The sequence below is a fragment of the Myotis myotis genome, unplaced genomic scaffold (assembly GCF_014108235.1).
Source record: "Myotis myotis isolate mMyoMyo1 unplaced genomic scaffold, mMyoMyo1.p scaffold_m19_p_3, whole genome shotgun sequence".
NCBI lineage: Eukaryota > Metazoa > Chordata > Mammalia > Chiroptera > Vespertilionidae > Myotis > Myotis myotis.
This window is the reverse complement of record NW_023416335.1, coordinates 11,421,421-11,437,343: the sequence shown is the minus strand read 5'-3', so window position 1 is coordinate 11,437,343 and position 15,923 is coordinate 11,421,421. Positions and strand designations below refer to the sequence as shown.

Here is a 15,923-nt window from a genome sequence, read left to right as displayed (position 1 = left end):
AGGGGTAACTGGAAAGGTGTATTTAGACAATTTGTGGAAAATTTATAGCCCAGTTCCTGAACATAGTGAATGCCTAAAATTGAAAGCTACAGTTATAATTGTTGTTTTATTATCATTTCTTTCTTAGCATAATTTTGGCTCTGTCTTGGAATATCCCTTTAGATTGCTTCTTAGCAGAGAAGGTTTGGCCTTGTATTTAGGAGCATTTTTTCTTTAAGCTGATTAGTCTGTGCACAAAAAATGTATCTTACTCCCAGCCTATCTCTTAGTAGATCATATGCCCAGACATGTTGTCAGTCATAGAGAAAGGAGAGCTACAAGGTATATAAACGCAAATGCCAATCAAATACATAAAAAAAATGCTGCTGAGGTGAATAATACTTACAAATTTCACTGAGTTATATGCAAGCCACCCCTGTAGAAACCCCCAGATCTATCCCCTAATTCAAGTCAGACTCTCCAAAGAAATATGTACCTGGAAAATATTATGTTGAGCCCAAGTAAACTGTTCTAATTTTTAGAGATGTTTTAAATAATGGCCTTATGAAATATGTGGCCATATAAACTGTAAAGATATTACTGAAGTATAGGCCATTATTTTTTTAAGACTTACAGGAATATTTCTTTCTGCTCTCAATACTAGGAGTAGATCTTTATCTGAACAATTGGCTTGCTTTTATATTTTAGGCATTGTTAATGTAAATGATCATGTTCATATTTTCACATTGGCAACTAGAATACTTACTTGAAATTTGTGACCCACCACTAGACATCTATAGGACTTCAGAGGATACTATATTTTTGAAATAATCCTTCCTACAGCTATATTTTATCTTAATATTTCATTTTCTATTCTATTTCATTGTTTCCATTCTTTCACTGAGTAAGTCTGAAGAATCTATTTTTTCATTTGATAAATTTGAGGAACACTTTGTGATATGAAGTTTACCTTATGAATCTCCCAAATACAAAACACTGAGTGCTTCTTTTTTGCTTCTACAGTAACTAATTCACATGCTGAGCTGCTGGGTTTCAGAACTCTAGAATACTGTACCTGCCACTATTCCAAGGATGGGTATGAGAACTATAAACACAATGAGATAAAGGGCAATCAGGGCAGCTTTGACGGACTTCAGTTTCTTTGGAAAGGCAGGGCCATTTTTAAAACCTAAAAAACAAAAGCCCAAACTACAGTTAGAAAACTTAATCTTACTTAATCACAATTGTTATGATCTGCAGTTATATTGTAAGTACCAAGCCTACTGAAATAAAAAAAGGGGGAGGGGATAGGTCCTTGTTTATTCAGTAGGACCTGACTTGGGCAATCACAGACTAAGCCAAGATAGGCATCACTGTGGACATTTGTTTTACTTACCCATGAACTAAGCATGCATGAAAAAGTTCATGCATTTATATCACATATAATGTAAAGGTAGTTCAGATAGTGGGAAACATGCTTTAATTATGTTTAATTTATATAAGATATATCTTCTACAGTTTGCACTTGTCTCATTTGGGGGCATTAGTTGATACATTTTAATATTCATACCAACATATGCAAACAATTTTATTCTTCTGTTTCATATGGGAATATATTCTGGGTGAAAATAAAGACCCTCAAGTAACTATGTAATTGTGATCTTTATCTTATATTAAGTCAGATAAGAGAAACATTTATTTTCTATGATTATACAATTTTATTTTTATAACCAATCTCTATAACTTTGTATTTGGATACCTTTTACGATGTGAATAAAATGTAAAATAAGAAATTAAAAAAAATTCATTTTGACTAAATTTTGGAATGAATCAATGAAGTCCATCCTCTGTATATATTAGAACATATTAACATTTCAGTATTATTAATTTATAATAAACAGTGATTCACATAATGGATACTCATTGTGGAAAAGATAAATTGATGTACAAGGAATCTCAATAAAAGAAGAAGAAATTTCTCAGATTAATAAAACCACTTATTAAAATATTTTTCCTATGGCCATTGCTCTTGTTGCTCATTTTTTTTTTTTAAAAAGTAAATTTTGTTTACAGGTTGTAAACTCCAAAATTAAAAACAAAAGTTCAGACATCTACAGACAGTCCTCAGGTTACGTCGGACTCGACATACGTCGTTTCGTGGTTACATAGCCATCTCCCATTTATTTATAAAAAGAAAATATATAAGTTCCGTTATTTCGATGTACGTACATATGTGCTTTATGTTTTTTATTATTTATTTACCACAAGTAAACATCAGGAATTGTTATCTTTCTTTTAAATTTTTTTACTGTTTCACTTCATTACTGCTGTGTATGTGCTCCATGTGAGTGACATAGGTGCTTATTAGGTGGGTTCCCACTTATGGCAAAAATCGCGTTATGTTGCGCCCTAGGAACAGATCTCCGACATAATCCGAGGACCTACTATGTACTAATAAAAGGGTAATATGCTAATTAGACCAGACGTCTTCCAGGCGTCCTTCCTGACAAAGCTGGCACAGGTACCTGCAGTTGCAGCCGGCCCAGGCAAAGCCACCCCTGGTCCTGGGTGAAGCCGCCTCCGGTTCCGGGCACCAGCTTAGCAAAATCTTGCAGGAGGAGAATTCTGTCTGGGTTTCCCCGAATTCCCTCAGCCCCTACTCACCCCTCTGTAAAGGCAAAGAACAAGTGAGGCACCTTAAATAAAACTTAGAGATCTCCAGCAACTGATCCAGTGGGCCTCTCTCATCACAGTCAGACTGGATGGCATTTGAGTATTTATCTAGGCACCATGACAGAGAAACACAAGCTCAAGTCATGATCTCTGCCCTTAAATAATGCATAATCTTATTAGAGCGATTGGATGATAAAAGCGCAGTAATGAATCAGAATACAGAGAGGAACAGAGGCAAATGCTAGGGTGATTTTCCAACAATTAGTACAAAGAATATGTGCTATGAATTAAATTAAAAAATGTGTGGAAGTAGCTGCTTCATGAGTATGGGATCCCTTCCTATTTTAAGGAAGCTGAGTTCCATGTGAACTGTGTACTATGCTATGATATTTGAGACACAGAACAAGGGAGGCCCTAAGTGGATTATGCTTTGATATTTGAGACATTCTTTATTGTTCAGTGTGATTTATTTCTGTATGCCTAAGTTTTGTAATAGTTAAATTACTAGAATAATACATCTTGCTATAAAATATTACTAGAAGATCAAGTGATCAGGTGACATTTATTATTTTCTATAAATGAACACAATCTCTGGTATGCTAAAGTGATAGGTATTATAGAAATATTCAGACAGGGAGACCTACAGGCTTGATTGCAAGTGAGGTTTACTATCACAACCCAAATTTATTGCTTAAAAAAAAAAAGCAGGGAGCCACTAGAAAATGAACCAAATATAAGCCCTTGAAGGGCAAATGTAAACTGCATAAGCTTTGCTATTACAAGAGCAATAAGAAAGAATTCAGAGCCAAGAATGAGAAGCAGATTGCATCCACTCTCAGTTGCTGCTAAAGAAAAAGAATGGTATACTATGAAAATACTTAATACAGATTGTAAAGAGATTTGTTCAAAGAGGATTTCCTAAAGTAGGTGGCATTTCAGTTAATTTTTTTTAAATGTGAAGAGGTTAGCTAGATAAGAAAAAGGTGTAGGGACACTGGATTGGAGGAGGGTGCAGGCCAGGCTGAGGGACCCCCTCCCTCCCTGTGCCATGAATTTTGTGCATCGGGCCTCTAGTTGCTCAATAATGTTCTATGAGGAAATGAAAGTAAAAGGAGAAAAAAAATTAAGAGGTAAAGATAAGCCCTAGCTGGTTTGGCTCAGTAGATAGAACATCATCTTGCGGACCAAAGGGTCCTAGGTTTGATTCCAGTCAAGGGCATGTACATTGGTTGCAGCTCCTCCAGGCCCAGGCCCTGGGTGGGGCTTGTGCAGGAGGCAACCAATCCATGTGATTCTCTCACATCAGTATTTCTCTCTGTCTTTCCCCCTCTCTTCTACTCTCTCTAAAAAACAATCAATGGAAAGATTTCCTCAAGTGAGGATTAACAAAACAAAACAAAATAAAACAAAGCAAAAAAAGAAATATAAGAAAAATAAAATAAAGGGAAACAATAAGGAAAGATCTAAGGAAAAAGAAAAAGAACAACCACAATACAAGCAAGATGGGGTATTCTATCTGCCAGATTGACTAAGCCTGAAACCCAGGAGTCATCTTCTCCTTTACCTCCAATTTACAATCACAAATTATCTGTAGGCTGCAATTTAAAAACCCTCAAATGTGTTATTGTGTGTGTGTGTGTGTGTGTGTTTTGTGGGGTTTTGGGGTTTTTTTTGGCCTTTTTTCTGTTCCCATTGACTCTGTTCTCCTTCCTCAATCTCTTAACATCTCCACCTTTAAAAGCTTTTACTGTTATCTTTTTTCCTTGTCTCATTGGTGTCTCATCCACCATCTACTGTTAACACACCATATAAGATCCATCATGTCTTGCATTTGTGGTCTGTATTTCAGGTTTTTCTATGTATGAATTTATATAAGATCCTATAACTTTGCATTTGCTGCTTCCTCTAACTGAAATATCTCTATGGCTCCTTCCCCACCCACCTCAACTCCTGATAAATGCTTAAGGATTAGCAGAATTAAAGCACCTCTGTCCTCACACCTTAAATGGACCTCTCCAAATACAGTCAAATACTGCTTCTTTTGAAGTCTTCTAGTACCCCGTACAAACATCTGTTAAAGCACTGTTATGTTCAGAATTGTGTTTCTCAAAAAGATATTGTTGAGAACTAATGTGAACTTATTTGGAAATAGGGTGTTTGTAGATATGATCAAGTTAAAGTGAGGCCATACTGCATTAGGGTGAGGCCTAATCCACTGATTAATGTCTTTAGGATAAGAGGACATGGAGACACCAGGGGAGAAGACCACATGTAGATGGAGGCAGAGATTGCAGTGCTGAAGTTACAAACAAAGGGGCAGTGCTAAAGATAACCAGGAGCCACTAGAACAGCGGTTCTCAACCTGTGGGTCGCGACTCCTTTGGGGGTCGAACGACCCATTCAAAGGGGTCACCTAAGACCATCGGAAAACACATATATAATTACATATTGTTTTTGTGATGAATCACTATGCTTTAATTATGTTCAATTTGTAACAATGAAAATACACCCTGCATATTAGATATTTACATTATGATTCAGAACAGTAGCAAAATTACAGTTATGAAGTAGCAACGAAAATAATTTTATGGTTGGGGGTCACCACAACATGAGGAACTGTATTAAAGGGTCGCGGCATTAGGAAGGTTGAGAACCACTGCACTAGAAGCTAGAAAGAGGCAAGAAAGTATTCTGAGCCTCAAGCCTTCAAAGGGCCTATGGCCTTGTGGAGATCTTGACTTAGACTTTTGGCCTTTGGAGGTGTCAGAGAATAAATGTCTTGTTGTTTTAAGGCACCTACTTTGTGGTAACTTGTTACAGCAGCCACAAGAAACTGATACAAGTACCAACCACCTATGAGTTTCTTTTTTAATTTATCTTTATTGTTGAAAGTTATACAGATGTACCCTTTTTCTCCCCATTGATCCTTCTAGCTCATCCCCTCCCTGCACCCCAGGCCTTCACCACCCTATTGCCTGTGTCCATTGGTTATGCATATATGCATATAAATTCTTTGGTTAATCTCTTCTCACCCACCCTACCTTCCCTCATGGTGCTACAATCACAGACCTCTCCAGGACCTAGTCCAGTGGCTGGGAAATCAGATAACTCAATCAATCTTGTGGATTAATTTAATCTATTATAATGTTTCCTTACTTCAATTTAAATTTATTTTGTATTCTCTCTCAAGACAGGGAGAGACCTGCTTATCCAATAAGTCTTATTTTAACATTCATACATATTTAAGGTAGGTTAGAAGACTAATTTTACATAGTGTCAATAACTCTAAGGACAACCTCCCCGGGCATCCCACCCTTCCTCTACTTACTCAGAGGTAACAAAGCTGTCACTGATCGAGCATCAAACTTCACAGATTCTGAACAGCTGTCAGTGTCCCCATCTTGATCGGGAAAGCTATCCCACCGTGCCATACCTCTGTCAAACACATGGAAAAACATTAATTACATACAAAATGGTTAGGACCCTTTGGCATAATGTTTCCAACTGAATTTTAGAATTAAAATTCAATTTGAGCAAGAAAATACAATTAACTAAATTTACATATCTACCATATATATATATATTATGCCTACCCATAAGTTTTAATTGTAACAGTAAGACAGACTCGCACAGGACCTACTCATGTATCTTTATACGCACACATGTACATCTGTGTTTGTAGGTGTGTGTTTTTTGAGAGAGAGAGGTAGCTTTTCTTTTTTAGCTAAAACATATTTTTTCCAAGTGACAGAAAACAGTAGTTTAGCTGAAAAGAACAACAAAAAATCCCTTAGAAAAAATAGCTGTGCAAAATTTTAAGCAAATATTTCCTGTAGTCTTTCATCAGAACTTGATGAGCCAGTTTTTCTTTTGCCAAGGCATCTGTTTACCACTTTGGGCAGAAAAAAAATCTAATCACTAGATTAGGAATTACAGAAAAAACTTAGTTTTGTTTTTGTTTTGTTTTTTCTTTTCTTACTTGTATTTATTTACTTATTTTTCAGGACTCCTCATTATATACATTGGAAGTATCATAAATATGTCCTTATACCTTTTTTTTTTTAAATTATTGATTTCAGAGAGAGGGCAAGGGTGAGGAATAGAGAGATAGGAACACTGATGCCATGACTTTCTGGTTCATGGGCCTACGCTTAACCACCGAGCCACACTGGCAGGGCTATCCTTGTACCATTTAAAGTACAGTCCATATTCTATGATACAATCTGTGCCTATGTATCTTGAAGATGCTTCAGAATCATTTTAAAGGCTTGATTAAAAACAGATGGATGGGCTTTACCCCCAGAGTTTCCAATGTTTGTGGTGGAGGAGTTAAGAATTTGCAAATCCAACTAATTCTCTCTAGTAATCCTACAGCTTGCAATCTGAGGATCACGTTTTAAAAACATTTTCCATGAAAATAAATTATACTACTTTTTCTTGGAAACAGTTCAGTTCATTTGATTGATAAATTTAGAATATAAAGTATTCTTAATAAATATTTGTTAAATAAATGATCTGATTTGTGTTTGGTCAGGTATTAGTCTCATATATTAGTTTTGTTTTTATTTTTTAAACAAGATAGAAGTTTGGAGACAGGGGAACCAGAAAAGTGGGCTTCTGCTGATAGAGAATTTCTGGGTAAATAGGTTTTGACCTTAATTCAGATTTTTTTCCTATTCTACACTCTTATTCTTTTTATGGCCTCCTTAAACATGAACCAAATGTTAGGGCTGGGTGACTGTGGTGCACTATGAAGGCACTGCCAATCACCTGTTCCTAACAAGCATCACTTTCCTCTTGTCAGCCCACCTGGCATCTAGCTATGGCTATATCCCATTGCAGCTCTCAAGAGAACGTTACTAACATTTTCGTTGGGACAATTTTTTTTTTTTTAAAGGATGGTCTTAGTTGTATTTTAAAGGGGGGGAAATGTAGCAAGTCCAGAAAGATAATACAGTGATCTAATTTTGGCCTCAATGATTCAAAATGAATGTTATTTTTTATCCATATACTTGCTCAGAATTCCCACATGTGTGTTTTCATAAATTTGCAATTTAGAACCTACAGGTCTGTTTTGGTTTAAAGAACTTTTATTGGGAGAAAGAAAGAATTCCTTTTTTTTCTCCCTTTCTTTTTAAAGGTGGATCTAGAATGCTAGATGCTCCATCATTATATATATATATATATAGTAATGGGATATTTTTCAATCAATAACTTTAAGACGGAAATACCTATTCCTTCATGTAGGCTAGTCCAACAAATTACTATTATGTATCATTACCTCACATACCGTGCAAGTCACTAGCAGCCAAGATCAACGTGTATAGAACACCAAGCACCAAAGATCTTATGCACCAATATAAAAGACTAAAATATGTAAATTATCACCAGATAAATTATATATATATATATATATATATATATATATATATATATATAATCTCCAGCTCTGATCTTATTTCTGATCCAGCTCAGAATCATTTCTTTAAATAATACAATTAGCTACAACAGTGTGTTTTCCACATCAACCTAATTTTTATTTTTCCCAGATTTATTGGTGTTGGCATATATCTATTTATATCATCTGTTTATTATAATCATTTATTTCTATTTTTATGCAGAGAGACACACAGGGCAAAGTCGAATGTAAAGGTAAATAGAGATGCTAGCCAAGCACAGTCACATCAACCAGAGGTCAGGGTCTATTCTAGTTCACTCTAATCCACCAGACCCATATCTGATTGCACGGCAACTCCTGACTTCCTCCTCCATTCCTTCCACTCTATTCCAGTTTTGTGTGTTTTTTCCCATTTCAGCTCATTTTTCTCTACCACAGCTAGGCTCTTTGGGTAGTAGAAATGGAGTTGGCAATAAATGGGGAGAATCCAAGAGATACTTAAAAAGAGAAGGAAATTAAGACTTGATGAGCAAGCATCAAAATATAGCACTTTAACAAATACTAGGAGAAAAAAATAAAACAGAAAATATGTTTCAGGAAAAAATGGAGAACATAATATGGAGAACATAAACTTGAGAACAAACATATTTAATGAGCAAGTAAAGGAAGAAGAATCAGCATTAAAGGTAAGGAAGAACTTTTGACACTATGCTAGAAGAAAGCCGGGTCAAGGAATAGGACAAAGAACTCCAAAGCATGCAAGGACATCCAGAGGCTGCTTGCTACATGGAATTTGAGCTGTTTGGCTTGTATAATAAAGAAGCAGATTCTTGAGAAATCAAGAAACAGTAAATGTGTAAAAATGACAGGCCTTGAGTGTGTGAACCAGAAATCTGGTCATGTTCATGCTCTTCTACTGAGAAGAGATACTGAAGATTGCACTGAGATAGTACATTGAGGGAAGTTTTATTGGCTGTGCCAGGTCTCAGTGCTTGTCCTCTTTCTGTATTAGTCACCCCCTTGATGTTCTCACTAGCCTCACTGCTTCAGATACAAACTTAAAGGCTGGTTGGTGACTCTTACACCGATGTCTGTTGTCCAGAACTCTCCTCTTAACTCCAGACCTCATATGCAATGGTCTAAAGCATCACAACTTGGATTTCCTTATGGCCCAAATCTAGGGGTCTTCCTCATCTCATACTCCACATCCAATCTATTGTCGCTTTCCCTTCTGCCATCCTGGTTGGAGCCTCATCATCTTTCTCAACTGGTCTCTCAGCTTCACGCTTACTATTTCCATTTTATATACTTATTTATTCTCCATTTACCTGTACAGTGTTCCTCTCACAAAACAAGTCACATCGTGTCTCTCCACTGTGAACACCTTCCCATCTCATTCAGCTCCCCATTAAAACCTCACTCTCTTAGACAGACTGACATTTCTTGAGTCTCGTATGTAAAATTACAACATATCTCTTTTACTTCCTCAAGTCCTTCCTGGCTTAATTTTTGTTTTGGTTTTCAAAAAAATGTTCACTAACTGATATGAAATTCATTTTTCTTATTCATCATGTCTATTGTCTGTCTCCTTTCACCCAAGTTAGATCCATGATTCATTTCTTTAGTTCAATGACCAGAAAGTTCCTTACATTTGGTAGAGTCCAATTACGTACATAAATACATTATAAGAAATTTCATAAATTAATGAAAGAATATTTTTTTGCAAGATGACTAGGTTTCATATATAGGGTTATGCCTCAAGCAAAGTTTGTATTTCACTATTGTGAAAATTTTTAAAGTTCTTCTTTTATATACTGGAAAATGAAAAGGTTTTCTCTGAATTGTGTGTAAATAGGAAACTGAAACAAGACATTTCACCCTCAAAGTTCCCACTTTACCTAAAATTCATTCATTAGATTTACTAGATTACTTCAGTTCTTTACTGCATTATTATTGCAATTTTTAAATAATTTTAAAGAACATACACATATGAAGTTAGCAGCCAGTTAACAATTTACACAATTCAAATGTGCCTTTAAATGTTATTTCCAGGGTTAAGAGAAAAAAGTAACTTCACATAAAGTTACAAGTCCAACCAAATGTCAATGCACTGACAAAGGACTGAAATCTTCTGAGTTTGTATTATCTATTAAAAGCGTGTTCTCATGAGAAGTGAAACACATCTCCTCTGCAATATCAGCTTTTAGTAAAGTGGGTGAAGAGTTTACAGAAGCTATGACAGGAAATCCATGTGAAAGAATTTCAATGCTAACTTGTTTGGAAACACGCCTTTTACGTTTTTCCTTTTGTTTACTTATTATAAAAACACGATAACAATGTTTGAGGTAAACTGGGGGAAAGTTTCTATCATCCTTTGCCCTAATATAAGAAAAATATACTTTCATACTTTCATATAAAATTTGAGTCTTTTATATAAAATATCCATGTTACTTAGTTGATTCATAATGACATTATCATTTGGTCTTATATATTTCCCTTAACATCAAATCAATATTTTATATTTCAAATAATTTTTAATTTATAATTATGGGCTACATGATAACTCTTTAAATATATGAATCTTATTTATATAGTCATTTTTCTATAATGTAATTATTTTTAATTTTAATTTTTCCCTTCTCCTTTGGAGGACAATATTTACTAATATAGATAATGTAAATATTTTCATAATATCTGTCTTCTTTTGAAATGTTATTTTAAGATAATTCCCTATATGATAAAACTACCAGTTAGCAGAAAAACTATTTTAAACTTCTTGGTATCTACTGCCTAACTGCTCTTTTTAAAGATCATACAAATTTACAAAGATTACAGTCAAATATGAGTATGACAATATTAAGACAAATTCACCACTAGTCAGCAATAATATTTACTTTAGAATCATTTTGACTTTGATAAGAGTTAATACCTCACGGGTGGCTTTTATTTGTATTTTTTGTTATTAGTTTGTAAGAGATATTTCCATGTAACTATTTTTCTTCTTGGGTTTTGTTTATTCGTATCAATTGCTTATACATCCTCAGGAGATCTTTATATAGATATGAATAAACTCTTTATATGCAATATATATTTTATGCAGACTTACTTCTTTTTTTCCCTTTATTGAATAAGATATTACAAATGTGTTCTTATCCCCCCAATGTTCCCTCATCCCTATTTAGATTTGTCATCAAACTCTTAAGGTTAACTTTATCCTTAAGATTTGGGGTAAATAATAACTTTGTAACTTTTATTATTAAAATAACTTTGATTTTGCATAAAAAGTTTAAAAAATGTGTATAAAATGAAAATAACTAACATATTTGAGAAACCAATAGTTCTACACTTAAGAAATGTGTTCATAGAAGGGATTAAGGTAAGAAATGGACATAACTATATTGTGCCGGGTACTACTGAAGTTCATCCTTGATAGTGAAGGAAAAATAGCATCATTTTTTTTAGTATAAAGTCTAGGATTCAATATTGGTTGTGCAATTTCTGAACTATGTGACCTTTGACAAATATTTTAATTTATTTTATTGCAGTTTCTATATATATTTAAAATATGATTATAATTTTAATTTAAAGATTTATTGTGAAGACTTAAAATAATTTTTGTAAATTGCCTGGTACACAGACAACCATCAAAAAATGAATCACCTTTATTTTAAAATAACAATTCCTTTTCTATTTTATCCTCACAGCAGCTCCATTAGTTATAGACCAGTACTGTCTCCATTTTACAAGGCTAGAAAGCCAAGACCTAAAAGGTTTGAATAACTAGTTAATGTTGTAGAACTAAGGAGTGAGGAAGCTTAGATTTGTGTGTACTTCCAGAAAATCAGCTTTCTAACTATTGCATAAAGCATTTATAATCTCAGTTCTATAACTTTTTTTTTTTATCTCAGAACACTAATCCCTATTTTATGCTGTGTAAATCTTACCCATTCTTTAAGATGAATCTAAATTCTAAAAAATTCATGAACATTTTTTTTAATAGTCCTTTCTCTATTTGAAGTAATTCTGGCCTCTCCTATATTTCCATAGTAGTTGTCTGTACACTTTCACACTAATCAAGGTACCAAATTATATGTTTTTATATTATATTATATTATATTATATTATATTATATTATATTATATTATATTATATTATATTTATTATATTATATTAATCATATTATATTAAGGTGCTCAAGTTAAATAATAAAATTCCTGAAGATAGTAACTGTATTTTATATTTTGAGTGTATATTTCCCTATGACTAGTCCAGAGAAGTGCATAGATAGATACACAACCAACAGTTCTTACATTATCATGTAAAGCTAATAAAAGATATTAAATTAAAGCCACAAGTATAATGTGAAAATTAAGGAAATGTTTCTAATTAAAGAATTTAACCATATTTTGAATAAAGCCAATATTGTTCAACAAAATATACAGTTATATGCTCAAAATTTCTTACCAGTTTAACCTGCAAAGTATTTAGTATATTATGTATATCTCTATGTACACACATATAGTTTCCATTTATGGAACACCTAGAACAAATTTCTATTTTTTATCATTGAAACAACCAAACCAAATTATTAGTGCTACAATAAAAAATCTACTAGAAATGATTAATTTTGTGTATATATATATATAGCTCACACTCCTATACACACACCCAGACACAGAGGAGACACATACAATTAATAGAATTTTGGAAAAACATTAAAATAAACTTACTTTACTGTTTGTCCTAAGGACGACTGAACTGATTTATCCACTTCCCACTTTTTACAATTGAAATGTAAAATCTTTATCACATAGTATTTCAGCATCAGATACATGAAGAAGGGAAATGACACACTGAGTGTTGAAAATCTTTCTTAACAATGCATTTCAATCATACGCTCACCAAAGTACAAGTTTGCAAAATCTAAATCTGTCTTCCCATCTAGGACATTACAAAAGAAAAAGAGAAGTAAGATGAAAAAGAAACAGGGGTTATTATAACAAGGAATAGAATATATGGAAGATTAATTCTCCCTTTTTATGATGTGTATGCCTTCTATAAATTCCTATTCTCTATTATCTTCTACTAGAGGCCCAGTGCACGAATTCGTGCATCAGTGGGATCCCTCGGCCTGGCCTGTGGGATTGAGCCGAAATTGGCTCTCTGACAACCCCCAAGGGGTCCCAGATTGCGAGAGGGCGCAGGCCAGGTCAAGGGACCCCACTGGTGCACAATCAAGGTGGGGAGGGACGCGGGAGGTTGGCCAGCCAGGGTGGGACCGTGGGAGGGTTTCAGGGCATGTCCAGCCCATTTCACTCAGTCCCGATTGGCTGGACTCCAGCAGCAAGCTAACCTACCAGTCGGGGTGTCTGCCTCCTGGTGGTCAGTGTACGTTATAATGACTGGTAGACTGTCTGCTCCCTGGTGGTCAGTGAATGTCATAACAACTGGTCAACCAGTCGACTATCTGCCCCCTAGTGGTCAGTGCATGTCATAGTGAGCAGCTGAGTGGCCCAGTATATCATTAGCATATTAAGCTTTGATTGGTTGAACGAATGACCGGATGACTAGACACTTAGCATATTAGGCTTTTATTATATAGGATTCTCATCATATCCTTTTTCATACAATGTAAGTTTGATGAAAAATTCCATGTTTAAGTGATTTATTTTTCTTTTTTTAAATATATATATTTTTATTGATTTCAGAGGGGAAGGGAGAGCGAGAGAGAGTTAGAAATATCAATGAGAAAGTCATTGATTGGCTGCCTCCTGCACAACCCACACTGGGGATCAAGCCCACAACCCAGGCATGTGCCCTGACCAGGAATCGAACCATGATCTCCTGGTTCATAGGTCGATGCTCAACCAGAGCCATGAGGGCTGGGCAAGTGATTTGTTTTTCTTAACCTTTCCCACCCCTACATCCTTATCTCCTGCTTCAAACACAAAACACATGAGGAAAGGAAACAGATACCAAGTAAAAGTAATAATATAACAATGCTCACTTTGGCTCTGTTTATACTGATGTTGGCATTATCTACAGATCTCTTTTGAGCACCTAACCAATTATTTATTTCCCTAGAAGAAGAGAGCAGGAAAGGGGGTCTCAAGCATTGAGTCAGAGGAAAGAAATGTCCTTCACCTTCTACCACCCTGTCTGAGTTTGCAGTTTTCATCTCATTTGCTTGATCACATTTAAGAAGTTCCAGTGTGACAAACATAAAAGGCATACATTACATTAATGAAGCTAATTTTTAGATCTAATTCTTCTGGGGAAAGGTGTTCAGTTTATATTCCATAGGCACTTCTTAGTGCTCTAAACAGGGAGAGATCATATTTTCTACCACAAATGGCCAAAATAATCTTGCCATGCCCTTGAGTACCACAGAACGCTATCTTCTCCAAAGACAATATGCCTGCAAGAAAGAATGCAGGCACAGTGCACTGTGCTTGAGAGAGAAAGTAACAGTATCACACAGCCATTCTTATTTTTCTAAGATTAGATAATATTTCAATTGCTTCCTTTTTTATTTTTTATTTCTTTGGCTAATCCCTACCCGAGGATATTTTTCCATTGATCTTTTAGAGAGAGTGAAGAGAGAGGGAAAGATAGGGAAATATCAATGTGAGAGAAACACATTGATTGGTTGCCTCCTGCACGCACCCTAGCCAGGGCGCAGGCCAGGGAGGAGCCTGCAACCAAGGTATATGCCCTTGATTGGAACTGAACACAGGAACCTTCATCCATAGGCGGACACTCTATCCACTGAGCAAAACTGGTTAGGGCCTTTTTTATTGAATTTATTGGGATAACACTGATTAACAAAACCATACAGGTTTCAAGTGTACAACTTGATAAAATATCATCTGCGTACTGCATTGTGCACCCCCCAAGCAAAGAGTCTTTTTGTCCCATTCCCCCCACTTTGCCCACCTCCACCTACTCCCACCCCCCATTTTCCTCTGGCTGTCATCAAACTGTTGTGTTTATGTGTTATGTATATATATATTTTTCTTAATGCTTTAACTTTCTTTCATCCAGTCCCCCAAACTCTCTTCCCTCTGACAGCTGTCAGTCTGTCCCATGTATCCATGTCTCTGTTTTTTGTTTTGTTTTGTTTTGTTTTCAAATCCACCTGGCATTTTAATAGTAAATTCTTTAAAAAAATATTTGCCGAATTCCCATGAACCACATAGTAAGTTTGCCTGTAGTTTTGTTTATCTTTACAACAATTTTGAGAGAGAATCATTGATCGCCTGCCTCCTGCACACCTCACACTGGGGATGAAGGCCGCAACCTGGGCATGTGCCCTGACTGGGAATTGAACCGTATCTTTCTGGTTAAGAGGTCAATGCTCAACCACCGAGCCATGGCTACAACAATTTTTTGAGATAGGTACTATTGGTGTCCTCATTTTATTAATGAGGAAAATGAGGCTCAGAGTTTAAATGGTTTGCCCTTATAAATTGTTGGGCCAGAATTCAAATCCAAACATTTAACTTCAGGTCCCATACACTTTTTTCTTCTTTTTAAAAGTTAAATTTATGGGGTGACATTGGTTAATAAAATTATAAAGGTTTCAAGTGAAAGGCTAATAGTAATAATAACAGAGACACTGAGGTAAGCTGTGAGAGAGAGGTCTAGCCAGGTAGCTTCAGACAAGAAGTAGGGTCACTGAGGTGGATCAAGGCTGACCTGCAGATAGGCTATTGGGCTATTCCTAACCACACTAAGTTTATCATGAAATTCTTAGTGAGGAGCAACTTACACTAACATCAAACTCACTCTATTTCCTTTATAATTATTTGTGTATAAATCTTATTTTATATGTACATATAAAATATGAACCTTTTTGGGTCTTTAAAAAAAA

At 35.1% G+C, this 15,923-nt stretch overlaps 1 protein-coding gene across 2 annotated transcripts in view; it reads right to left on the bottom strand.

Moving 5' to 3' along the window:
• MSR1 (macrophage scavenger receptor 1) overlaps positions 1–12,913 on the bottom strand; it is a 67,279-nt gene extending 54,366 nt beyond the window's left edge. For both annotated transcript variants that reach the window (XM_036300124.1, XM_036300125.1), the window contains exons 1-3: positions 12,781–12,913; positions 5,981–6,087; positions 1,055–1,168 (exon numbers count right to left, since the gene is read on the bottom strand). In XM_036300124.1, coding sequence (XP_036156017.1) covers positions 1,055–1,168; positions 5,981–6,087; positions 12,781–12,884 — 325 coding nt within the window. In that variant the 5' untranslated portion in view covers positions 12,885–12,913. The remainder of the gene's footprint in view (positions 1–1,054; positions 1,169–5,980; positions 6,088–12,780) is intronic.
• Positions 12,914–15,923: the final 3,010 nt, after the last annotated feature.